Source organism: Suncus etruscus, chromosome 9, assembly GCF_024139225.1.
Source record: "Suncus etruscus isolate mSunEtr1 chromosome 9, mSunEtr1.pri.cur, whole genome shotgun sequence".
Classification (NCBI taxonomy): domain Eukaryota; kingdom Metazoa; phylum Chordata; class Mammalia; order Eulipotyphla; family Soricidae; genus Suncus; species Suncus etruscus.
The window spans coordinates 13,864,128-13,891,835 of NC_064856.1; the positions used below are offsets into that span (position 1 = coordinate 13,864,128).

General features: G+C 43.0%; 1 protein-coding gene across 1 annotated transcript in view; it reads left to right on the plus strand.

Annotated features, from left to right (window-relative positions):
* Positions 1 to 27,708, plus strand: part of TMC2 (transmembrane channel like 2) — a 78,545-nt gene that overhangs the window by 37,503 nt on the left and 13,334 nt on the right. Inside the window, exons 11-17 of the mRNA XM_049780010.1 lie at positions 3,058 to 3,246; positions 9,102 to 9,281; positions 11,281 to 11,430; positions 14,447 to 14,575; positions 18,947 to 19,014; positions 19,810 to 20,049; positions 23,520 to 23,645. Of these exons, the coding sequence (XP_049635967.1) occupies positions 3,058 to 3,246; positions 9,102 to 9,281; positions 11,281 to 11,430; positions 14,447 to 14,575; positions 18,947 to 19,014; positions 19,810 to 20,049; positions 23,520 to 23,645 (1,082 nt within the window). The remainder of the gene's footprint in view (positions 1 to 3,057; positions 3,247 to 9,101; positions 9,282 to 11,280; positions 11,431 to 14,446; positions 14,576 to 18,946; positions 19,015 to 19,809; positions 20,050 to 23,519; positions 23,646 to 27,708) is intronic.

Below are 27,708 nucleotides of genomic sequence, written 5' to 3' on the forward strand. Positions count from 1 at the left end.
CTGAGTTACATCAGTCAGTTAATGTACACAATCTTGCAACAAGTGTCCTGGTTTGCAAGAATATTGTCTCCACTATTTATATCTTTCTCCTTCCCAGATTCTCAAAGAATTTCATAGATGATGCAGGCTAGCAAGGTTAGAAATCTTCCATCTGGGGGCCGGCGAGGTGGCGCTAGAGGTAAGGTGTCTGCCTTGCAAGCGCTAGCCAAGGATCAGGACCTCGGTTCAATCCCCCGGCGTCCCATATGGTCCCCCGCAAGCCAGGGGCAATTTCTGAGCCTTAGCCAGGAGTAACCCCTGAGCATCAAATGGGTGTGGCCCGAAAAAAACAAAAAAAGAAAAGAAAAGAAAAGAAATCTTCCATCTGGATCCTCTGACACCATCCTTTGACCACGTCTGCTACTTCTCCTAACCCACAAGTACTACAGAAGTCTGTGGAGGAACTGTTGGGAACTGGAGGAAAGTCAAGTCACCAAGAGCACCCACAACTTGAATCTTTTGCTCAGTGTAATAAAATTATCATTAAATAACCATAACCCGCCCTCTCCCATCATGACATACAAGATGTAAAAAGTGGGGTAGCCCACTGCTGAGAAATCTGTACCGAAGGTTGACTTTTCTTTCTCCTAAATATTTTTCTCCATGCTTACTGAAACTCTGTCTCCCTTAGAGAATATACTAAATATTCAGCAAAACTTTCTTTTGTTTTTACAGTATACCTTTTCTTTTATTTCTTTTCTGCAGTGAAGGTGAAGGTCTAAGTCCCAAGATAAGGCTGGAACTTACAGTTTTCCTTTTTTGCAAAGAACATAACCTCTCACCAGTTTGAAGACCACAGCTCTCTGCAAACTGAGTGATAGGGAATAATTTCCAAGCCTAGTCCATAATTGGAATGTAGGCACACTTTGACAGTTTCATTAGTGGGGAGGCAGAGCCTGAGTGTCTGTGCAGGGCAGGAATTCATGCAGATGTTATCAGCCCTAATCTCCCTGTGTTCGAGGCATCAAATTTCTTTGTTTCTCTCTGCTGAAGCCTGAAGCTAGAGTTAGAGCCCATCCCCCAAGATCGAGGCCTGGAGGGTTTCCTCTTATTATGAGAAGAAAACTAAATTGAACACTGCTCCAACCATGCCAGGTCAACAAATTGGACTCACATGGTGAGCTGCAGAGGCCGAGCCTGGCTCTGGTGGGTGTACCTGCCATCTATAAGCATCTGTCAGTGGGCAGCAGCCCAGGTCTCCTGATGGGAGGACTGGGTAAGAGAAAAAAAGAAGACAGGACTACTGAGCTCAGATACATTTAACTGTCTTTCCAGGTCTCAGGGAAATGAAGGGCAGACTGATCACACGATAGAAATATTGACCATATGGGAACTCAGGATGGCTTTTCAGAGCTGTCGAAGGAAAAATCAGATGTGTTTGCTTGGATATCCCAGCCTCTGCCTTCATTTATTCATTAATTTAGCATATTGCCTATTTTTAATTTTATATTCTATTGGTAACATTGTGTGTGTGGGTTTGAGGGAGCCGGTAGAAAGGGGGAGGATTAGGATCACTTTTAGAGTTTAGCTTTAAAGATTCCTTAATCCCTGTAATATCTCTCTAGCTCCTGAGGGCACTTCTTTTGTGAAAAAGTAAGATAATTAACTGCTTATATTTACTGATCTATAAATGATCTCAATCTGAACTGAGTACAATAACTGCTCATTGACGAAATAAATAATTTAGCATCTTTCATCCTGGTTTTCCCATTTCTCATGCAGGATACAGAGTTAATAATTTTTAAATCTCTGATATGTTATATAATAGAATCAAAGAAGAGGAAATATTTTACAATTCCATTTATAGCAAAATTATATAAATTGTATCAAATTCCTGGGATTATATATAACAGCCTACCCTTTAAAAAAAAAGTACAATACTTCTATATCGAATGTTTCCAAATTATGCTTAAAGAAGTGAAGAAATAGGGCCAGAGAAATAGCATAGCGGTAAGGCATTTGCCTTTCATGTGGCAGACCCGGGACAGACCGGTTCAATTTCTGGCATCCCATATGATCCCCTAAGCTTGCCAGGAGCAATTTCTGAGCACAGAGCCAGGAGTGACCCCTGAGTATCGCCAGGTGTGGCCCAAAAACCAATCATTCATTTAATCAATCAATAAACCTTTTTTAAAAAAAGTGAAGAAACCCTAAATACTATGCTCATGAAGTAGGAATCAGCACACAGGGTTCAAATCAGCCTGCTGTCCATTTTTAAAATAAGATTTTACTGAAGCAAAGTCATGTTAGCTTATTTTTACACATTGTGGTTGTCGTCATGTTACACTGGCATATTTGAGTAGCTGTGAGAGAGACCATATGGCCTACAAAGTAAAAAAATTTTTTGCTCTCTAACTGTTTATAGGAAAAACTTTGCCAGTGCTTGGACTGCAAGAGTCAACATTGTTAAGATTCAATTTAAGTAATGAGAGAAATAGAAATTGTGACCCAGATTCAATCCCTCTCACTGCATATGGATTTCCAAGAATTGCCAAGAATGGTACCTGACCACAGAGCCCAGAGTAAGCGAGGAAGCCTTGAGTGTCACTATGTGTGACCAAAACAAAGAAAATGTCATTAAAATATAATTTATATTGGAGCCAGAGTGAAAGTACAATGGTCAGACATTTGCCTTGCAAGTGATCAATTCAGGTTCAATCCCCAGCAGCCAATATGGTCCCCCAACCACCACCAGCGGTAACTCCTGAACATTGCCAAATGTGACCCAATAACAAAAACAAAAAAATTAATAATAACAATAATAATAACAGAGTTAAGTCAAATATAATTTAAATTCACTTCATTTATAGATTTAGATAGAACAATCTTAATCAGATAGTTTCTGAAATCTCTCTGGATCTTGGTACTGTGATCTGAATACTGATCCTTATAGTTTATTGTTGAAATCCAATGAGCTCATCGCAGCAAGTGGTTAGCACTACACCTGTCACCAGTATTCAATAGTTCCTGTTGGTACCTGGTCTGTCAATGTTCACAGCTTATATTCACACTTGGCAGGAATCAATAGTGGATGAGCAGGAGAGCAACAAGGAAGAAAATGTCCACCTAACACGATTCCTCCGTGTCCTGGCCAACTTCCTCATCATCTGCTGTTTGTGTGGAAGTGGGTACCTCATTTACTTTGTTGTGAAGCGATCCCAGGAATTTGCCAAAATGAAGAATGTCAGCTGGTATGAAAGGAATGAGGTAAGGGAAGAGGGAAGGTCTCTGCACAGGTGCATATGTCAGGTAGTTTCTGAAATCACATCATTCCTGTGCCACTCAATGGAATGACTGGAAGTATGGTTATGAAACATTTTTTAAAATAAAATTACATTCTGGCCCGGAGAGATAGCACAGCGGCATTTGCCTTGCAAACAGCCAATCCAGGACCAAAGGTGGTTGGTTCGAATCCCGGTGTCCCATATGGTCCCCCGTGCCTGCCAGGAGCTATTTCTGAGCAGACAGCCAGGAGTAACCCCTGAGCACAGCTGGCTGTGACCCAAAAAACCCAAACAAATAAAAAAAAATAAAAATAAAATTACATTCATTTCCAGTTAAGTGGCTGAATTTTTTTTTTGTTTTGTTTTTAGGCCACACCCGGCAGTGCTCAGGGGTTACTCCTGGCTGTCTGCTCAGAAATAGCTCCTGGCAGGCACGGGGGACCATATGGGATACCGGGATTCGAACCAACCACCTTTGGTCCTGGATCAGCTGCTTGCAAGGCAAACGCTGCTGTGCTATCTCTCCGGGCCCATGGCCTGAATATTTTTAACAAGTAGTCACCTGTTACTGGGCCTTTGGGCTGGCTTGTATAGCTAAAGCTGGATTTAATTAACATGTCAGTCAACTGAATAGTCAGTTATCTTAACACCAGTTATTAGAGAGATTATTTCTTTTTCCTTAAAGCTCCACAGTGCCATGCTTCATAAATCAAATATGTATTAATGCAGAGATGTGGTTCTTGGCTTCTTTTTATATTCTATAGTCTATCTTTTCTTGGATTTAAACATACTGATGTCTTGCAGAGTGATTTCACTCATCGAAAAATCACAATAAACTTACTTCAGTTTTTATTGTGATGATATTAAATCCATACATCTCTTTTTGGAATTTTATATCTGTGGTAGTTGGCAATAATGGGGGAAATGACTACAACTGTCCTTTTAGTTTTTATGTTTTGAAGTCACATCTGGATTGTTCAGGGATTACTTCTGGCTGTGTGTTCTGAATTACACTGACAGGCTTGAGGAAATATATAGAATGCCAGGGTTCAAACCCGGATCAGCCAAATGCAAGGCAAACGTCCTACCCGCTTCATTATCTTTTCAGCCCCAAGTTTTCCATTCTTGTCTGCACAATTACTTGCAAAGGGATTTTTCTAGTTCCTTCCATGAAGAGGTGGAATCTGTATCTCAATCTTTATTTTTATCCGGGTTTGGTGGCATGACTTTCTTTAGTGAACAGGATAGTAGCAACTGTAGGAAAAGAGGATAGGGATCGCAGAGTGACAGCACAGAGGCAGATAATTTTATTGCATGCAGCTGACCCAGGTTCGATCCCTGACACCTCATCTGGTTCCCTGGTCAAAAAAGGAGTGATCCCTGAGTGCAGAGCCAAGAGTAAACCCTGAGTTCTACCAGAAACAAGAAAAACAAACAAAATTGGATTGGAAAGGTGCTTAAAAATTGGAATTGGGGGGGGGGGGTGTGTGTGAGAGCGGTAGCGCAGCAGTAGGGAGTTTGCTTTGCACAAGGCTGACCCATGACAAACTGAGGTTCAATCCCCCGGCATCCCATATAGTTCCCCAAGTCAGGAGTGATTTCTGAGTGCAGAGCCAGGAGTAACCCCTAAGCATCACCAGGTGTGGCCCCAAATCCAAAAAAAAAATAATAATAATTGGAATTTTTTTTGTCTTGGGGATGTTTCCCATTTGAGAAATCCAGATTAGCTTGTTAAGTGATAAGACACAGAAGAACTAGATACCCCCTCATTCTAGATGATAGCTAATGAGATCCTAGCTATTTGGTTAAACTAATTATAAATCATTTGGCGACAGATATATAAATAAAGTTAAGACTTGATAATGAATCATTTAGTTAAACCTAGAGAAAAGGGGCTGAAGAGATAGCATGGAGGTAAGGCATTTGCCTTGCATGCAGAAGGTCAATGGTTTGAATCCCAGCATCCCATATGGTCCCCGGTGACTGCCAGCGGCGATTTCTGAGCATAGAGCCAGGAGTAACTCCTGAGCACTGCCGGGTGTGACCCAAAAAACAAAAACAAACAAGCCCAGAGAAAAAAAAGATGTTTGTGAATAATTCCACATGCTGTAATCCCACAGGGGAAGGAAAAGCAGGTCTGGAGCAGGGCCACCACAAGAAATAATCAAAACTAGGCTGGAGAGAAATGAAACATGCATCTCATGACCTTTCCACCATATGAGCAAGAAAAGATCTGGCTGGGACCACAGTATTTATTGGAAAGATAGGACTACCCTCATGGTTGAAGACTAGGTTAAGGTAGAGATCCTATCTAGAATTTTTCCTGCCCAGATGGGTTTTTGTCATGTAAAAGAGGAAGCCATAATAGTTTAGGGTGAAGGCTGATTAATCCAACAGATGTTGATCCACAAAATAATGAGATAAATTAAATAAAAAGAAAAAATCCTGGTCCATGGGGCCTGGAATGGTGGCGCTAGAGGTAAGGCATCTACCTTGTGAGTGCTAGCCTGGGACGAACTGTGATTCAATCCCGCAGCATCCCATAAGGTCCCCCAAGCCAAGAATGATTTCTGAGCACATAGCCAAGAGTAACCCCTGAGCATCACCGGGTGTGGCCCCCCCCAAAAAAAAAACATGGGCCAGGCATGTCAGTGGAAGGTCACATGTCTACCATGTATAAGGTCCAAGGCTCAGTCCCTGGCACCACAAAAATAAAAAAGAAAAAGAAAAAAAATCCCCAAATAAAACATGCAAGAATATTCTCTATAAAGATAGAACAGCAAGTAAGGAACTTGCATTGCATGCAACTGACCTGGGTTTGATTTCTGGCATCCTATATAGTCCCCCTAGCACTGCCAAGAGTAATTCCTGAGTGCAGAGCAATGAGTAAGCCCCAAGCAACACCAGGTGAATCCAGAAACAAACAAAAAGGCAAGAATAGAAATATATAAGTGATAACATAAATATAAAATACAGCTCAAATATATTTAAGTCTTCATATATCAATGTTTATAGTAAATGTGAGTGGATCAAAAATCAAAATTTAAAGGCAGTAGTTATTAAAAATAATTGAGAGGGGAGCTGGTGAGGTGGCACTAGAGGTAAGGTGTCTGCCTTGCAAGCGCTAACCAAGGAAGGACTGCGGTTCGATCCCCCGGTGTCCCATATGGTCCCCCCAAGCCAGGGGCAATTTCTGAGCGCTTAGCCAGTAGTAACCCATGAGCATCAAACGGTGTGGCCAAAAATAAATAAATAAATAAATAATTGAGAGGGGCTGGAGAGATAGCATGGAGGTAAAGCGTTTACCTTTCATGCAGAAGGACAGTGGTTCAAATCCCGGCATTCCATATGGTCCCCTGTGCCTGCCAGGAGCGATTTCTGAGCATAGAGCCAGGAGTAACTCCTAAGCACCGCCAGGTGTGACCCAAAAACCAAAAAAAAATAAAAAATAAAAATAAAATAATTGAGAGGGGAGCCAGAGAAATAGCAGAGCGATAGGGTATTTGCCTTGCACACAGCCGATCTAAGACAGATGGTGGTTCAAATCCCAGTATCCCATCGCCTGGAGCGATTTCTGAGCACAGAGCCAGGAGTAACCCCTGAGCACCACCAGGTGTGACCAAAAAAACAAAAACCAAAAAATTGAGAGGGACTGGGGCCACAACTGGTAATGCTTTGAGCTTACTCTTGGCTGTGCTCCGGACTCACTCCTGGCTGTGCTCAGGGGACCAGAGATGCAACCAGAGTCAGTCATATCTAAGGCCTTATCCCCATACTATCTCTCCAGCCCCCAAGTATTTTTTGTTCATTCCTCTCCCTTAATTTTTGCTGTTGTTGCTCCTATTGCTATAATCAAGGAATGCAGGAGAAAAGGAAGCGAAGAAGAAATAACAAATTACTTGCACCACCATGGGTGGAAGACAGGAGAGCTCTGAACTCAAACAGCAACGCTGCTCAGATCATGCTCAGTGCATGTGAAACACTGGGGATTTGAACTTGTGACTGTGTGTTTGCAAGGCAGATGCTCTAAGTCATTGTGCTATTCCTCCAGGACTCGAGCTAACTTTATTTTTAAGTCATGCTTCTTTTTTTTTTTTTTTTTTTTTTTTTTTTGGTTTTTGGGCCACACCCGGCAGTGCTCAGGGGTTACTCCTGGCTGTCTGCTCAAAAATAGCTCCTGGCAGGCACGGGGGACCATATGGGACACCAGGATTCGAACCAACCACCTTTGGTCCTGGATAGGCTGCTTGCAAGGCAAACGCCGCTGTGCTATCTCTCCGGGCCCAAGTCATGCTTCTTACAATGAACTCATCTAAAACATAAGGCTAATAAGGTAGGAGAGAGGAATAAAAAAGATGCCCAAGATAAATTCCGCCTTAAGCAGAGTGCAGTTTACTTAAGAAGTAAGCGTGATGATAATAAATCAGAGCACACACATCAATAGACAGGAATAACCAAACAAATATGTTTTGAGTTATGGGTATGTTTGCAGGGAGTGAGGGGGTTGTTTATGTGAGTTGAAAATATGAGGATCTGGGACCAGCGATGTGGCGCTAGAGGCAAGGTGTCTGCCTTCCAAGCGCTAGCCAAGAAAGGACCACGGTTCTGTCTCCCTGCGTCCCATATGGTCCCCCCAAGCCAGGGGCAATTTCTGAGCGCTTAGCCAGGAGTAACCCCTGAGCATCAAATGGGTGTGGCCCGAAAAAAGAAAAAAAGAAAATATGAGGATCTTGTGTAAAGAAAGGAATGATGGGCCCGGAGAGATAGCACAGAGGCGTTTGCCTTGCAAGCAGCCGATCCAAGACCAAAGGTGGTTGGTTCGAATCCCGGTGTCCCATATGGTCCCCCCGTGCCTGCCAGGAGCTATTTCTGAGCCGATAGCCAGGAGTAACCCCTGAGCACCACCGGGTGTGGCCCAAAAACAAACAAACAAACAAAAAAAAAAAAAAAGAAAGGAATGAGGCTGAGCAAACACACAAAGAACAATGCTGGATATGGTAGTGTGGCAATGCACTGCAGGAGGAATAATTGCATGAGCAGGTAGATGGTGAGAAGTCAAACCAACCAGAAGGTATGAGAGACACCAGGAAAGTCAAAACCAGACCAGAAATGTTGGCCAACTCACCATGCGGTCAGCAGTGAGATTTACTCTTCACGCAGTGAACAGCTTGAGGTGCAGTGTGTTCTGTTGGAAGTTTGAATTATCCTAAATTGGAGCCGGTGTTTATAATATACTAGACTCCTGGCTAATCGATGTGTGTGCATTATCTCTTATACCAAGGACTGTGATTACCTTTTCATGCATGAAGAAACAAGAATCTCAGAGAAGTGATGAGATTTTTCCTAAGTTACAAAACCGGCAAATTGTAGGTAGCAAACTAGAGGTCACAGCCATTGAACCAATGCCAATGCACACTACTTGTGCATCCCTCTATTACTAGTTCCCATTTGTGATTTGAGCCTCCTGTTCTCCATGCTCAGGAGCTGAGGGTTACCATGGTGCCATCATCCAGGTCCCAACTCTTTTAAAACACAAAAAGTGCCTTGGTGCTTAGCTCATTGACTTCTCAAAAAAATTGTGCTTGTTTTATCAATATAGACAGCCACAACCTTGATAACAGTCAACAGGCATTCCAGTGTGTGGAATATATACTAGCTGTTCAGAGGGTGTTGGCTGTCTTAGCCAGGGTCATATCCCCAATTTTGAAGACCCCAAGCATTCCTGGAGCAAAGGCAGTGACAGCAGGGAGATGGAAGGGCATAGCCCAAAAGGTACACAGATAGTGGCCAAGCAAGTAATGGTCATGACACAAATGATCCAGCTGCTCACTCTCTCAGGTAGAAATTGTGATGTCCCTGCTGGGGATGTTTTGTCCCCCTCTCTTTGAAACCATCGCTATCCTGGAGAATTACCATCCACGTGTTGGACTGAAGTGGCAGCTGGGCCGCATCTTTGCTCTTTTCCTGGGGAATCTCTACACCTTTCTGTTGGCCCTCATGGATGATGTCCACCTCAAGGTAATGACCACACACTCCCTGAACCCCTTGTAGTCCTATAATTCCTTTTTTTATTTGTTTTTGTTTAGGAGCAAACACCAGGTCTACTGTACTATCTCTCTGGTCCTGTTGTTCCTTTTTAAGAACATTCTCAACCATAATCACAGTAGTGACTTTTTAATATTTTTATAACAAAACCCTCAACCCTAATCACAGTATCTGAATAAATTTTGGAAAGCTTGGAAAAGTGAAGTAGAAAAAGAGAGATCCAGAGCTCTATAAGCCAAAAACCATCTGCTGTTATTATTTTGCTGCAGATTCCCAGTGCTTGCATGGTACCCTGAGCACAGAGCCAGCACTAGGTCTCAGCACCACTGAGTGTGGCCCTCATACCAAAGTCATTCATAAATAAATAAGAAACACTTTGCTGCTGTTTTCTTTTTAAGAAATGTATTGCCATGGTATTAGTAGTGATGCCACTCTGCAATTTTGCTTTGTTTATTTATGTTTGGGGGTATTTATACACACCTGGAAGACTATATATATATATATGGACCCAGAAATTGAATCAGGACTGGCAGCATATAAGAAAAGTACCTCAACTCCTTTATTTTCTCTCTAGATTCTAAACTACAATTCTTTTCTGTTTTTTTTTCTTCATTTTTTCCCCACATCTGATGCTCATCATTTGGTACCTTTAATGTTTATCTGCACCTTTGTCTATATTATTTCTTGGCAGCCTTAAACTATTAGTAGCCAAGCAAGTATCCATTGAGATGATAGGCCACAACATTTTGCACAGCTGGTTGAACCTGAGAGAAGGCAGCACCCACTGTTGCTGTGTAGAGTATCTGCTTGTCATAATACCTGGGGTGCTCCCTGTTGTATCACACAGTGATTAGGGAGACCCCATGCATGACAACAGCTATGAGATCTACTTCAATAGAGAAATCCTAGGAAGGGGTGGTAGATCATAGAAGGACTTGGAAAGTGCTAATTGAAAGGAGCAGGACCCCAAATACATATCTCCTCCCTACCTTCTATATACATGGTGTGGACTTTAACTTATGAGTCATGGGAACTATTAGAAGACTTAGTGTGAATGTAACTGCATCTGGCTTTTGTCTACATGCCACCCCCATCTACCCTACATCTCTGACTCCCCTCCTATCCCAGATATCTACACCAGCCTCAGCTCCTCCATCCAATAGAGTCGTTGCTCTGTCTCTCTCTCTCAGCCCTTCTCCCCACATGTGACTAGTTGTCTAATCCTTTCTGGGGTTTAGGTTTCTCTGTCAGTGATTTATTTCTATGATTGCCATTCACTGATGTAAATGCTCCTTGGTTCCCCCTAATTACTTAGCACGTATCATTCTGTTTATTAATTGTCCATGTGGTTATTGTTGTCATTTACCTGTGTGCCCTGCTCTCAACACTGATTTGTATAAGCTGATTATATAAGCTGATTTGTAAATCTATAATAAATTATTCCCTGGAGAAGAATAATGAGGGTCAGGGATGTTGTTCAATGGTCAGGGCTGCATACCTTGCAGTTCCATCCTTGGCATTGAATGACCCCCTTAAGGGTCTCTGGGGGAGGCTTGGTAGCCCTGAATACTGCTGAATGTGGCCCTATTAACCCCAGCTCTGCTGGGTTAGAGCAGTGCTAGATCACCAAGCTGAGCAAGATTGTTCTAGTATCATTGAGATTTAGCCCCTTCAGAATTCTGCTTGGGTGACTCCAAAATCAAGCAGAAAAATAACTAGATGAATGGATGGATGAATAATAATTTAGAAGAAAAGGTCATTATAAAAAGACTCAGGAACTTCAACCAATCTCCCTCTGAGTCTTCTGTATAGACTGAAAAGTTGGGAAAGGCATTTCTGGATAGATTTGTTGAATGAGAGAGCAAGGCTGAAGCACTGGATGGTGGCATGTACTGGCTTTAATTACTATTCCTGTGGCAACAACAGTTGGACCATCTCCGGCTTCTTCCCCACATCTCCTTCCCCATTTTAGCTGTCTAACGAAGAGATAATAAGGAACATCACCCACTGGACTCTGTTTAACTACTACAACTCCTCAGGTTGGAACGACAGCATCCCACGACCACCCCTGCACCCTGCAGATGTGCCCCGGGGATCTTGCTGGGAGACGGCCGTGGGCATTGTGAGTAGCCATGCTGTCCTGAAAAGGTGGCCTCCATTCTCTATTCTTAGTTATGCCTTCCTTGGCACTCTCATCATGTTTCATTGTTGTTGAGGTTGATGACAGAGGGTAGAATATATGCTTGTCTATGGTGCCCACACTGAGTTGCAATGTCCTGTAAATGTCCTGGGGCTGGGTAGTAAAGGTAACACCTCAGGGGTCAGTACTCACACGTGCAGTCCTCATGAAGGTTTGACCTTAGTGGTGGTGTCTATATGCATGCTCACAGGGGTCACAATTTCAGTAGGGGCACACAAGTTATGGCTGTGGTTCTCATTAGTGTCCTAAATTGTATTTTCTGGCAGTGAAACTCTTTAAATTATGGTGTTCTTTTGTGGGTCACACCCTTTTCATGATGCTCACATGAAACTGGCTGTGATGGAACTAGAAACCAAAGGATGGCAGACAACAGATTGCCAAATCTATCAAAGGATGGAGCTGTGGGCTTGTTCCTGGTGCATGTGGGACACACAGGGAACCTGAATTCGGGACCATATACTTACAAGGCAGATGCTCTAAGCCCCACACTATTCCTCTGGAACCACATTTCCATTTATAATTCACCACAGGTCAAGTCATTATTTCTTTTAAAAGCTCCACCTTCTTACTCCTAGTTTTTCAGTGACCTTATATTTTTATATATAAACTGTGATCAACCAAATATCCCTAGATTTATTTTGGATCTTAGAACAGATTTCAACAAAAGCTTGTCTTCCTTTCACTAGAAATCATGACTAAAATTGGGGTGCAGGACTTTTTGTGTATATGTGCATCTGTGCTCTACTTTAGAGAAAAAAGTGAATAGTTTTTATTAGAATTCTTCCAAATTAGGAGCTGAAGTGATAGCACAGTGGTAGGGCATTTGCACAAAGCCGACTCGGGACACACCCAGGTCTGATCCCTGACATCACCTATGGTCCCCTGAGCCTGCCCGGGACAATTTCTTTTTTATTGGGGGGGGGGGTCCACACCTGGCAGCGTTCAGAGGTTACTCCTGACTCTGCACTCAGAAATCGCTCCTGAGCCCAAGGCTCGGAGGACCATATGGGATGCCAGGGATCGAACTTAGGTCTGTCCCAGATTGACAGTGTGCAAGGAAAATGCTGTGCTATCACTCCGGCTCCACCAGGAGTGATTTCCTCCCTCCCTTCCTCCCTCCCTCCCTCCCTTCCTCCCTTCCTCCTTTCCCTCCTTCCTTCCTTCCCAACCTACCCCTTTGCTAGACTCTTCCCTCTGCCTCTGCACAGGCACACAGTATGTAACTTTTTGAGACTTCCTGCATCCCCCTAAAGAATTCCCCCACTTAGAGCATCACATAGTGTGTTTTTAACTGAGGCTGGTGGGAGGTTCTACATCACACACTACTGGACACTGCCTACAAGTCCAGCCCCCAGATGCAGGAGGCATTTCTTGTTTCTTCCTTCATAGAAGATTCAGGAGTGATTTCCTCCCTCCCTTCCTCCCTCCCTCCCTCCCTTCCTCCCTTCCTCCTTTCCTTCCTTCCTTCCTTCCTTCCTTCCCAACCTACCCCTTTGCTAGACTCTTCCCTCTGCCTCTGCACAGGCACACAGTATGTAACTTTTTGAGACTTCCTGCATCCCCCTAAAGAATTCCCCCACTTAGAGCATCACATAGTATGTTTTCAACTGAGGCTGGTGGGAGGTTCTACATCACACACTACTGGACACTGCCTACAAGTCCAGCCCCCAGATGCAGGAGGCATTTCTTGTTTCTTCCTTCATAGAAGATTCAGGCTCACCATTTCTCATCTCCTTCAGTCCAGACTTCTCCATGCTCTTCAAATCTCCCACTTTTCCATGCACAAAGTAGCTGGGTACCTCAACTCCTGCATTTCTTTTGTTTTTTTTTTCTTTTTTTTTTTCTGGTGGTGGTGGTGGTGGTGGTGGTGGTGGTAGTGGTGGTTGTGAACTCCTGCATTTCTAAACTCGTGTGTATAATACAGAAAGTCTCTTCCAGTCAGCAAACCCACCCTCCCTTTGAGGATCCATCTTGCCCTCCTCCTGAAGGCCCTTCAGCTTTCCCACCACTGACTGAAGCTCACTTGTAATGACTTGTTTGAGGCATTAGGTCCTGCATTGCTATATTCCCCCCACACTCCATTCAAGGCCCCAGAGTGGCCCAAAGTGGATACTAGAAACACATGGATTTGACTATTATTTAGGATGATTAGCCTGGATTCTTATTGATAACCCTGAAAATTCATCAGCCATTTACAGAACAAACATTTATCAATCATATTAGAGGCTATAAAGAGAAATAAATCAATCACTGCTTTTTTGGCCTTTAGGCTAAAAGCAAGTGTAAAAATGAATAAAGCAAGACTCTGGGATCCCTAGGCACTCCAGTCTCTACGATGTCAAGATACCTGGTATGATGGTGTCTGGTATGTCTTTTTCATTAAAAATTAATCAGAAATTATGTATACTCTATAAAGCAAAGCTTTGCTTTGGGCTCTTTTTCTGTTGCGTGTCTTTGAAAATCCTGCATGATTTTCTATATATGCCAAGAAATAAAGTCCAAGTAACTAGAAGTAAAGCAAGTCAGTTGCTATGCTGAGACAGTAGTCAGATTCTACCTTACCTGGTGCAGTTGGTACTTCAGAGTTGGTGGGTAAGCAAGGAGTAACCCTTTAGATTCTAGATCTAAACAATAGTACTGACAACTATTAAACTTTAGACAGAGCCAATATGCCAGGTGATATGCATACATAATATTTAATCTTTCCAATAATCCCACAAGTATAACATCATTATCAGTTGCAACAGGTTCAGGAACTAATGATAAGATCTACTTAGTAACTTGAAGAGTTGGGCCCTAAATTGAGCACTTTCACCAGAGGGAAATCAGGTGAAATTACACAGGAAACTCATGTGGGTAAATCTGCATAGCTGACGGCAGTCAGAAGTGAATGTGGGAAAACTCTAACCAGCCCCTGTTCCCATGTTCTTTCTTGTAGGAATTCATGAGACTGACTGTGTCGGACATGCTGGTGACCTACATTACCATCCTGCTAGGGGACTTCCTGAGGGCGTGCTTTGTGCGGTTCATGAACTACTGTTGGTGCTGGGACTTGGAAGCTGGTTTTGTAGGTCACAGATTCTTGAAACTCTTAGCCATTCCCATTGATGTATTCTTGTGCATGTTTTTTTTTTTTTTTTTAGCTGCTAATGCCAGCTTTGGCTCTGAGGAGTAGTATTTAATCTACAGGTCTTGAAGCGTTTTCTATTTTCCCTTATGTAATTAATAAGACCTTCTCTGGCACTGGAGGTGACTGGCCTTGGAAAAGAGGCACACCAACCTCAGTGCTGAGTGGGTGGGTGAGAAGGGAATGTGAACAGCCCCAACTCTCATCAGGGCAGTCAAAGATCCTGCAAGGGGCTGGAGCAATAGCACAGCAGTAGGGGGTTTGTCTTGCACACGGCTAACCCAGGATGAACCTGGGTTGGATCCCCAGCATCCCATATAGTCCCCCAAGCCAAGAGGGATTTCTGAGTGCATAGCCAGGAATAATCTCTAAGCGTCACTGGGTGTAGCCCCCCCCCCCAAAAAAAAATCCTGCAACCATGGTACCTAGAATAAATAAAAAGAGGAAGTGGGGAAGAAAAGAAATTAAGAATAAAACAGTTTCTCATAGAGGCAGGCTTGGCAGGGGAGGTGGGAAATGAACACTGTTGCAGGGATTGGTTTTAGAACATTTGAATGACTGAAACTCAACTGTCAACAACTTTTTTTTTTTTTGGCTTTTTTGGATTACACAGGCAGTACTCAGGGGTTACTCCTGGCTCTACACTAAGAAATTGCTCCGGCAGGCTCGGAGGGGACCATATGGGATGCCGGGGTTCGAACCACTGTACTGCATGCAAGGCAAATGCCCTACCTCCATGCTATCTCTCCGGCCCCATGCCAACAACTTTTTTTTTTTTTAACATTTTATTTTTTGATTTTCAGGCCACACCCGTTTGATGCTCAGGGGTTATTCCTGGCTACGCATTCAGAAATCGCCCCTGGCTTGGGGGACCATATGGGACGCCAGGGGATCGAACCGTGGTCCTTTCCTTGGCTAGCACTGGCAAGGCAGACACCTTACCTCCAGCGCCACCTCGCTGGCCCCGCCAACAACTTTTTAACTCTTTTCTTTCATGGTGATTTAATTTAACACACACACACATACACACACACACACACACACACACACAACTGTGCTACTAGTCTACACTCTGCATGTAGCACAATAAATCGTGAAAGTGGAGAGCAGAAAATCTTGGGGTTGGGTAGCTATCAGTAGCTTGGGGTAGATGTAGCTATCAGTATCTCAACAAGTTCTGGAACACACCAAGAATACAACAACCACTTGTACTGTCTCTTGGATTCTTCTTTGAGAACATCTCTTGACTCAGTCTCTTCATCAGCACCTCTTCCCCACCTACCCAGGAAAGTGTTCTTCCTACCCACATATGCTTTCCACGAAGATTGCAGAGCATCAAGCTTCATCTGCCCCATGTATTTCCACCAAACTTTACCTGCCCACACAATAGTCATGGTATGTGTGAGGTGAGGAGATCCTGCCTTAACTGAGCTCCACATCTGATTGATTTATGTCATCCTTTACTTAGACAATCACCGGGAACAGGCTGGGCTCCAGAGTAGGTTTTAGCATAATTTCTCTTTCAGCCACCAGGTATTTTTTTGGGGGGGGACCACATCTGGTAATGCTCAGGAGTTACTACTGGCTTTGCACTCAGAAATTACTCCTAGCAGGCTCAGGTGACCATATGGGATGCTGGGGATCAAATCTGGGTCAGCCATGTGCAAGGCAAATGACCTACCTGCTGTGTTCTGACCCCACTAGCAAGTTTTCCTCAAGTCTACTCAATCCCTTCTTAATAGCAAAGGGCAAAAACATCATCTTTACCAGAGAATAAGGTGAAAGAACCTGTTTTCAAAGAAGACAGCATCATTTATTTTCTTCATTTCTTTTGTAGAGCACATGCCTTATATGTGTGAACCCCTGGGCTCAATTCCAGGCTGCGCACATTCATACACACAAGGCACAAACGTGGGTAATGCGCTTTTCCTCCTTCCCTGGCTTTCCTTTCTTTTTTAACTTCTCAAACTTCATCATCTAGGTCCCCTTGTCTGTATTTCTGGAAGCAGTAAGGCTTCATGAGAATCCTGACGCCATAGTGCTCACAGCCCTTGTATTCCTTCAAACCCTTGACACATACCCCACCGTTCCGAGAGCCCACAATCTGACAGAGCTTGTTCTTTTCTATCAAATGCTCTCAGAATAGAGGGCAACAAGGAGGCTAAAGGATAGTTGAAAAAAAAGTAATTGATTTTGGGCTAGAGAGATAGTACAGTATGAGTAGGACAATTGCCTTGTAAAAGTCAACCCAGGCTCAATTCCTGGCTTTCCATATGGTCCCCTGAGCACTGTCAGGAACACTCCATGGCATGAAGTGCCCCCCCCCAAAAAAAAGAAAAACAATGAGTGGTTTTGTGTGTTTTTAAATCTTTGTATGACTGCTTTGGCTCCTTCTTTTTATGATTCTTTCATGATTCCTTGGTTATAGTTTCAAGGAACATTCCTGAATAGAGCATTGGTAAAAAATAATCTCTCAGAGGGCTAGAGAGCTATGACAAGGTCTCAGGCACTTGTGCTAGATGAGACAGGTTCAATTCCTGGCCCCTCAAGTGGTCCTCAGAGTACCACCAGGAATGACCTCTGAGCACAGATCCAGCAATAAGCACACTCCACCCCAAAATGTTTTATAGATCCAGAAATCAGCCTACATAGTTACAATTTACAGGCTCATGAAAGTAAAAACTCACCTTTTTATGCAAAGTATTTCAATTTTGAGACTCTCAAAACAGTGATCACTGAAATATATAGGGAGAGTGAAGAATGAGTAACTAGGATAAATGGCCTGGCTCCTGGTTACTTATCCATGATGTTGTCTGTGAGATGAGAGCCCAAGGAAGTCAGGACAGAACAAATCTACAGAAGATACTATGTAGTATGGATTCTGCCATCTCACCAGCTTTGCTGAGGCAGCCATCAAGCTGCACCTGAGACCCACTTTATCTACAAGGCATGGGATCTGGTCCCTGCCACCCAGATATTTCTGGAGCTGAAGTTATCAGGAGGAGGTGAGGTTATGCTCTTGCTAAAAAGAGAAATCAATCTCTACTATGTGACTTTGGTTGGAGTTTTTGGGGGATAAAAAAAAATAACTGACCAAAGGCTGAAGAGGGGCAAGTAAGAAATTGATGTATTGAGTTCACTGTGGGAAAGTGAGAGTAAGACTAAAGAGAGCAGTCTTCACTGGGGAGTAGGAACTGGTAATATTTTATAGCCTTAGAGCAGAAGGGTTTTGCTTGCAGGTGGTATTGATTTTGCAGCATGTTTTTTGTATATAGTAGGCAGTGTTTTTGCTGCCTCAGACTCTAGGAAGCAGGATGTTTTTAGGAAAGGATGGGCAAGCCTATGGTCAGCCAATCTTCACAGTTATGCTCAAAGAATTCTTCGACAACTTCTAGCATCGACCTCCACCAGGGTCCTCGGGTCTTCTCTTTTGAAGAGTAGAAGAATGGTTTTATTAGATGGAAATGAGTTCAAGAAAGTTCAGACTTATCCAGAGAGAAGAATGATCCCCAAAGTCAAAGGAACTCACAAAAATAAGACACGGGCAACTCTAGGATGGAATGCTGTAAAGTTAGAGGAAGAAATTATGCACCCACTGTAAGAGTATAGGCAACCCCAGACTGGTGAGCTTCAGTTGCTTTGGGAAACTGAAAATACAGGTCTTTTCCAAGTCGCCTTAGGGTTTCTATGCAGAGAATAGTTGTTGCTATAATTTTGTCAAGGAAATTGGCTTTGAGTTCTGGCTTTGTCTTCATTCTCTGAATGAAGCTAGGTCCAAAGGACCTGCTTTGTGTTTTGGGCTGGCATCTTAAAGAGTTTGAATCTTAAGCCTCATTGCTTGAGTTTGTGTAGGGTAACTTCTTTACAGATCATATACTGTCTCTCGAAACATTTCTTGAATCTTATGGTTCCTGAAATTCATTGCTAGAGAACTCCCCTACCTGAAAATTTACCTCAAAACCTTTTCTTTCTAGGTTGAAAACATGGAGTTGGAATGATATATCAAAGAGCTAGAGCATATGCATTGCATATGTGTGTTTGGTTTTGATTCCTTCAACACTGCAGGACACCCTCCCCCCAGCACTGATAGAAACAACCAGAGGGCATTAAGCTGGAGCATCCCCCTAAGCATTGGGACTGTGACAATTAAAACAATTTTTTAATGTGCTATAAAAATGAAACTCTGAATATAAGGCTTTATAGTGTTAAGTGAAACAGTAACCTGGGATAAAGTGACCTTTGTGTCACCAGTTTGCTAGTAGGAATTCAACTAACACTGTCTTCCCTTCTCCTGCCTCTCTCTGTTATCAGCCATCATATGCCGAGTTTGATATTAGTGGAAATGTGCTTGGGTTGATCTTCAACCAAGGAATGATCTGGTAAGTTGTCCATTTGGCTATTGCATTTAGAGGAAGTCAAAAAACTAGAATCCCAGCTTTTGCATTTCAATTAGCTGCCAAGAAGCTAAGCAAATCATCGTTCTTCTCTAGATTCCCTTCTTGCACCTGAAAAGTAGAAAGCAAAACTAGATGAGACCAGGATAGTGTCTGACCCATATACCACTGAGGACACAGATAGGAAAGGAGAGAAAGAGCTAAGGGACAGAAGGAGAAAGGACACTGAACCCTGGTGGGGAAAAGGAGAAAGAAAAAAGAAGAGAAACGGGAAGAGAAAGGAAATGGGGAGAAATGAGGGAGGAATGGGAAAGGCTGGAAAGTAATTTAGCTTAGAACTTCTGCTCTGAGAGGGGAGTTTAGGATCTAAGACTTCATTCAGGTAAAGACTAAAATGGCAAGGGTAAGGCAAGGTAATGGCAAGGTAAAGACTAAAATGGTTGCAAGCCAAGTTCCAAGTCTCTTAATTTAATGACCTCTGATCTGTTTCTCAGCCACAGAACTATTTGAGGGGAACCGTGGAGAAATGGCCTAGTGACAGGCTAAAGACTGGAGATGGAAGGATGGTAAAATAGTCAAATTCCACAGCCAATTTTGCTCCGAGTATCTCCTGGTATAGGCTTAGTGATAGACAGCCTGAGTAAATGGACAGCTGTTTCCCGGACACTGACAGTGAAAGAGCTGGACCTCTAACCCCTGACCTCACTTCCTATTTCCTGTTCTCCTTCCCTGGCCACCTCTGTTGTGGAGCCAACCAGGCATGTGGTTTCTGCCTTCCAGGATGGGCTCCTTCTATGCTCCGGGACTGGTAGGCATCAATGTGCTGCGCCTGCTGACCTCCATGTACTTCCAGTGCTGGGCGGTGATGAGCAGCAACGTGCCCCATGAGCGTGTATTCAAAGCCTCGCGGTCCAACAACTTCTACATGGGTCTTCTGCTGCTGGTGCTATTCCTCAGCCTGCTGCCTGTGGCCTACACCATCATGTCCCTCCCGCCCTCCTTTGATTGTGGGCCCTTCAGGTGTGTCTATTGTGCCCTGGTAGAACCCACAGGCAGTTTCTGCTTACAAACAGCTCCCAGGGTTTGGGGCACATCACCAGTGCAAGGATGGAAATCCTCGGTCCACACCATCCTACAACCAGCACTTCATGTGCCTGTGAAGCATCTGAAACAAGAATGGATAAACAGCATCTCTATTTTATTCTTAATTACTTCTAATAGCCATGTAGCTATTCCCATTAATTTATTTCTTTTTCATTTAAGCCCCTATAGGGCTCTTAAAATGAACTCATTATATTGAATAGCTGTGTGGCAAAATGACTACTGTAAATCTCTTTTTTTTTTTCAGTTTTGGTTTTGTTTTTTATGCCACACCTGATGGGGCACAGGCTTACCCCTGACTATACTCAGGAATCAGTCACATCTATCAGGGCTCAGGGAACCAGATCTATCTAGCATTGGGGATCAAAATTTGGTCAACTGCATATAAAGAAAGCTCTGTAACTATTGTTTTAACCCCCTAGTATAACTCTGGTGGGTGATGATACTGTCATGGGTAAGCAATGAAGAGGCCGTTCTATGGATGAACTGACCTCACATTTATAAGTGTTACAAATTGAGCTAACTTCTGGTATGGTTTGTGAATAAAACTATGTCTACAATGTACCCCCATATGTTTATGATAGGAAGGTTTCTTCATTTTATAGTTTAAGTAGATATTTCTGAGTGCCCCAATGTTCAGGCGTCTCTCTTTTATACTTCCAATGTTAGACATCATCAAGTGTCCTGGCCCCCCTCCCTTGCTGCCCTCTCCTTTCCAATGACCAGCATCACTTATCCTGTCACCACTTTTCTCTTGGTCTGAGGTCTACTGTCCTATGGTCCATTGCTGGGATACCACAGCAGCCTCAGTGCTCTTTGTCCCCTTGTTTTTCCTTTGTTCTCTGGCCATGTGTGAGAAAGCCATGGCTTTTCTGCCTTCCATCCTGACATAGTTGATGGGTCCAAGAGGAAATGACCTCATTTGTGTCCCCTTTTTTAATAGTTTGCTCTCTCCACCCCTTAGCAATTTTCATAGTCTAATGTGAATTGACTGTATCTCCTGTAGATGAGATTTAAAACAACTCTTTGGATTGAAATAAATTACCTGGTGCCTGACCTCTCCCCATTCCACTTCCACCATTACACATGTGCCACTGAGAAGTGACACAGCTTTGGGACTCATGCAGGTCCCTCTGCTCCACAAAGCATTTGCATGCAACAGGAGTTCAAGGTACAAATCAGAATGTCGGGAGACTAGACAGTGTTTAGAGAGATATGTTACTGTGGAAGCAGGGAGGCTGAGAAATACTGTGTGTCCACTGAGTTCAATTCAAATGTGAGATCACCTGAAGACAAAGTCCATCTACTCAGTAAAAAAAAAAAAAGTCTTTTGTGTTTCCAGCTGTTTGGAACCTGCCTCCCATTGTATATGCCACCTGCTCATATAGAAATGCTTAATGTGGGGCCAGAGAGAGCTAGTATAGGAAATAAGGCGCTCGCCTTGCATACAACAGTAGCCTAGGAGTCATTCCTGAACACAGGTCCAGGAATAGCCATCCAGCACCCAAAGACTAATGGTTCCCAGCATTAATGGAATATGCCCCCCCATCAGCCCAATGAGAAACAATTGATGGGTCTAGTTTGAGTGATGAACAGGTATTGTCTTCTAGCTACTGGGTATAAAACAGTGGGAAGAAAAAGCAAAGCTTATATCTTTGTGGATCTTCTGTTCTGGGGTAAGGGGAACCATTTGTAGTGTCAGGGATCTAAGTGGGGTCAGAAGTATGGGGCAGGGGCTGGAGAGATAGCATGGAGGTAAGGCGTTTGCCTTTCATGCAAGAGGTCATCGGTTCGAATCCCAGCGTCCCATATGGTCCCCCGTGCCTGCCAGGAGCAATTTCTGAGCATGGAGCCAGGAGTAACCCCTGAGCACTGCCGGGTGTGACCCAAAAACCACAAAAAAAAAAAAAAAAGAAGTATGGGGCAAACACCTTCACTCCTGTACTATCTGTTCCTCCTACAGACTTTTATTAGTCCTGATCTCCCCAAGTTCTACTCCCACCATCACCAACAGCAGGACAAGTCAGTATATTCAGCATGTGATTTAAAAAAAAAATGTACAGATCTAAAAATGATTAGTCATGAGAGCAAATGAGGTTCTACATTGATGCTACTGATTCAATCACATCTGATAGATTGTTTTCTGCAAATTACCCTACTGATGAATAAGAATGAATACCGTTGTCTGTAAGCACCTAAAAATTCCACAAGCTTTGTAAATTGGTCCAGCTAAGCCTTTTCTGTTTTCTCTATATTTTGATCATTATTAGTTGTAGCACATCATAGCAAATTCCACTTCAGCGTGTCCTAAATTAGTGTTTTCTCCACTTCTTTGAAAATAACTTCACCCATATTTTGTTCCACATAGAATAGTCATAGAAGTCCAATCTGCACTCACTTCAAACTTGGCATTAACTCCTTAGCAAAGGAGCCGAATCAGTAGTATCAGCCAATTGACTCATCAAGAACCACAGAAAAGTGCTGGAAATTATTCACATTGTTTTTGAATAGGACTCTGCTTTCATGTCTTCAATTCTTCCAACAGCTGCTCTTGCTGTAAATTGTTAATTCTTAAAACAAGTCTGTTTTCTCTGTATACATTTATTCAGATCCAACAATCAAACACAATGTAATAAATCCACTACTGGTAAATGGGGAAAATTATTTTCAAAACTGGAAGAAAGGGGATTCTGTTCTATAGTGATAGTTTAGCTGGATTGTGTCCAACAGCTGTGAAGGAAACTGAAAGTGTGATATATTTGGGGATTTAGCTGAGATTTTTCTTTTAAAGGGCAAAAAGGGCTGCAGTACAGTAGGCAATGGTGCTTGCCTTGCATGTAGCCACCCAAGATTCTATCCCTGGAATCCCATATGGTTTCCTGAACACCCCAGAAATAATTCCTAAATGCAAAGCCAGAAGTAACCCCTGAGCATCTCCAAAAAATTATTCCACATCACACTACTCCACTGCCTAAAGGCTTTAAATTTTCTAGTGACCCAGACCTAATAGTAAGTATTTTTAAAAACCATGATGAGGTCACATTTACTTTCTCCTTGCTAGCCACCACCTGCCCAAAATTTCAAGTCAGTCTAACAGCTACACATCTTGCAATGAAAGTTATCAGGCAAAAGAGAAAGTAATGTGAGAAGTTGTGTCATATGCATCTTCCCATTCCAGAAAATGGGATCAAGTAGAGAGTCAGGAACTTTCCAGGCATAAGGCCTAGACAAAACTTCAAAATGGCAGCCAATTCTGCTCATGGTGCCTATAGAGTGAGATTCTGACTCTTCCAAGAAAGCAGTATTAAGATGCAGTTCACCACATGTGTGAATTAGTTGGGTGTGTGCAGGAGGTTGGTGGCATACTATAACCTGTCTTCTTTTTCCAGTGGGAAAAACAGAATGTATGAAGTCATCCAAGAGACCATTGAAAATGACTTCCCCACCTTCCTGGGAAAGATCTTTGCTTTCCTCGCCAACCCTGGTCTCATCATCCCAGCCATCTTACTAATGTTGTAAGTTAATTGTGGGTGGCCCTGGTTCCACATCATGGAAACCTCCCCTTAAAATTAACACTTCTTTGGCAGCTTCTTTTTGGCAGACCTCTGTGGTTTGCATTTCCCAGAAACCCCTCCTAAAACCATGATTCAAATGCCAGTTGAAGGGATAGAGAAGGGAGACAGAAAGGGATAGGAAGATGCATTATGTTACTACAAGGACTTTGATGCTACTGGGTCACTCCAGGAGAGAGTGTGCCTCTAAAACAGTACAGAGGGGTAAGAGGTGTGGGGGAGAATCCAGAGCATTTGTACACCAGTTTTTTTTTTTTTTTTTTTTTTTTTTTTTTGTGGTTTTTGGGTCACACCCGGCAGTGCTCAGGGGTTACTCCTGGCTCCATGCTCAGAAATTGCTCCTGGCAGGCACGGGGGACCATATGGGACGCTGGGATTCGAACCGATGACCTCTTGCATGAAAGGCAAACGCCTTACCTCCATGCTATCTCTCCAGCCCCTGTACACCAGTTTTAAGATGCTTGCTGAGTGCTTCTGAGAGATAGAGAAGTATGTGAATGGGTGTGGCTAATTCCTTAGAGATTTATCCAGCTGTGTGCAGGGGTAAGCTAACCTCTACATGGGGTGAAGAAAATGCTTCTTGAACACAGAATGTATCTCCTGCAGGGAGATACTGAAGGCAGAACTGATCCGTGGCATAAGAGTGGTCTCTGATTCTATCTGCAATTCTCTCTCGAATGTTCCCTAGAAAAATGAGAGGGCTGAGTCTCAGGAATGCTGAAAAGATCCTTGGCCATCTCTACTAAACCTTGTGTTTCATTCTTCTGTATCACCAATAACCAGTCCCATGCCTAGACATAAGACACAGTCAATAGGAATATAGCAAAGGAAGAAATAATGTGAGAAGAATCTTGAACTTGAGTACAGTCATCAACAATGCATTAATAAAAGTAATAATTTTTCTTTTATGAAACCTATTGGGCATAATATTTTGAAATTATGAAATATAGGTTCACCCTAATGCAATCCACATCATCACATGACTCCCCCAAGTACTTCCATGAGTAACCCCTGAGCACAGAACCAGGAGTAAGCTCTAAGCATCACTGTGACCAATGCCCCCCACAAAATTATAAAATATTCCTCCAAGATAGAAATATTCCCCAAAGTCACCATGTATAAGATAACAAAGTTAAACAGATTGGGGGGGGGAGTTGGGTCACACCCGGCAGTGCTCAGGGGTTACTCCTAGCTCTGAGCTCAGAAATGACTCCTGGGGCCTGAGAGATAGCATGGAGGTAAAGCATTTGCCTTGCATGCAGAAGAACAGTGGTTCGAATCCCGGCATCCCATATGGTCCCCCGAGCCTGCCAGGAGCGATTTCTGAACATAGAGCCAGGAGTAACCCCTGAGCGCTGACGGGTGTGACCCTAAAACCAAAAAAAAAAAAGGAAAGAAAGAAAGAAAGAAAGAAAGAGAGAGAGAGAGAGAGAGAGAGAAAGAAAGAAAGAAAGAAAGAAAGAAAGAAAGAAAGAAAGAAAGAAAGAAAGAAAGAAAGAAAGAAAGAAAGAAAGAAAGAAAGAAAGAAAGAAAGAAAGAAAGAAAGAAAGAAAGAAAGAAAGAAAGAAAGAAAGAAAGAAAGAAAGAAAGAAAGAAAGAAAGAAAGAAAGAAAGAAAGAAAGAAAGAAAGAAAGAAAGAAAGAAAGAAAGAAAGAGGGGCCGGGCGGTGGCGCTAAAGGTAAGGTGCCTGCCTTGCCTGCACTAGCCTGGGACGGACCGCGGTTCGATCCCCCGGCGTCCCATATGGTTCCCCAAGCCAGGAGCGACTTCTGAGCGCATAGCCAGGAGTAACCCCTGAGCGTCACCGGGTGTGGCCCAAAAAACCAAAAAAAAAAAAAAAAAAAAAAAAAAAAAAAAAAAAAGAAAGAAAGAAAGAAAGAAAGAAAGAAAGAGAGAGAGAGAGAGAGAGAGAGAGAGAGAAAGGAATGAAGGGAGGAAGGAAGGAAGGAAGGAAGGAAGGAAGGAAGGAAGGAAGGAAGGAAGGAAGGAAGGAAGGAAGGAAGGAAGGAAGGAAGGAAGGAAGGAAGGAAGGAAGGAAGGAAGGAAGGAAGGAAGGAAAGGAAGGAAGGAAGGGAAGGAAGGGAAGGAAGGGAAGGAAAGGAAGAAAGAAAGAAAGAAAGAAAGAAAGAAAGAAGGAAGGAAGGAAGGAAGGAAGGAAGGAAGGAAGGAAGGAAGGAAGGAAGGAAGGAAGGAAGGAAGGAAGGAAGGAAGGAAGGAAAGAAAGAAAGAAAGAAAGAAAGAAAGAAAGAAAGAAAGAAAGAAAGAAAGAAAGAAAGAAAGAAAGAAAGAAAGAAAGAAAGAAAGAAAGAAAGAAAGAAAGAAAGAAAGAAAGAAGAAAGAAAGAAAGGGCTCCTGGCAGGCACCAGGGACCATATCGGATGCCAGGATTCAAACCATTGTTCATCCTGTATCAGCTGCATGCAAGGTAAACACCCTACCACTGTGCTATTTCTCCAGCCCCTGAACAGGTGGGGATTTTTTTTTGTTTGTTTGTTTGTTTTTATTTGGGGCCACACCTGGTGGTGCTCAAGGGCTACTCCTGGCTCTGAGCTCAGAAATCATTTCTGGTGGGCTTATGGGACCATATGGGATGCCAAGGATCAAACCCAATTTGACCATTGTGCTTCACTCTGGACCCAAGGTTAAACAAATTTAATATTTATCTATATTTGCTTCAGATTTCTCTCTTTTTTTCTTTTTTTATTTGAGTCACTTTGATGTATAATTCTTTTTTGGAGGGGGGCGAGGGCCACACCCGGTGACGTTCAGAGGTTACTCCTAGCTATGTGCTCACAAATCACTCCTAGCTTGGAGGACCATATGGGACACTGGGGTATTAAACCGCAGTCTATCCTAAATTAGTGCATGCAAGGCAAATGCCTTACTGTTTGCGCCACCACTCTAGTCCCCAGATTTCTCTTTTTAAAATAACAAATATTATAGCTATACTTTAAGCCACACCTAGCTCTTTTCTGTCCCAAATATAGCCACCTTTTAGAGGTTTTGGTTTTGTGTGTTGTTTTGTTTTGTTTTTGTTTGGGGGCCACACCCAGAAGTGCTCATGGGTTATTCCTGGCCTTGAGCTCAGAAATTGCTCCTGGCAGACTGAGGGAACTGTATGGGGTACTGGGAATTGAACTTAGGTCAGCCAGCTTTGCTACTGTTCCTGCCCCTAGCTGTGTTTTTTATCATTTCCATATATTTTTGGTATGTATGAATACACCTTATTTTCTGAATTTACAATTTTAGCTTTCTTTCACTCAGCATTGTGTTTGGAGATTTAACTGTGTGGATCCATGAGCATGTTTCAATGGTTCGTCTGTGTTCCACATATGTGGAAATGACAGATGATCCCTCCATTCCTCTGTTCATCTATTGAATATGTGTTCCGTGGATGTGTCTATGCAGATGTATTTTTCTGAGCCAGACCTCTGGACATGGAATTACTGGGTCATGAGTGCATGCTTCTGCCATCATTCTAGATCATGCAAAATCACCGTCTCTGAAATCAAAGAATCTCCTTATATTCAGGTTTCAAGTTACCTTTCCTTCAGTTTCTAGCTTGAAGAGGTCTTTCATTGTAGTGACAACTTATACTGCCCCATGATTGCCTGTGGAAATTCTGAAACCAAGCACCAAAACTGTCCTTGAAAGGAGCAAAGGAAAAGGTCAAAAGAGAAAACAGGATTGAGAGGAACATAGCCCCAGGAACATGTCACCATCCCGACCCTCTATTCTTCCATGATTGATGGTAGTTATAGGATAAGGGCCACAGACTGAATAGGTGTTGACAAAGCTGCCTTTGCCTGTCCTGCCTTCTCTCCTCTTGTTGCCAAATGTGGCTCAGAGTACACAGAGCTCAATATAGTCACTTAGGCTTTTGCAAAAAAGAAATGCTTTATTAGCTTTATTGTCTGGGCCAAATAATGCAGTCAATTCTGCTCAAATAGAGATATGTACAAGAATTTAATATGGAAAACTAAGGAAGAGCTTGGAATGGGAAGGG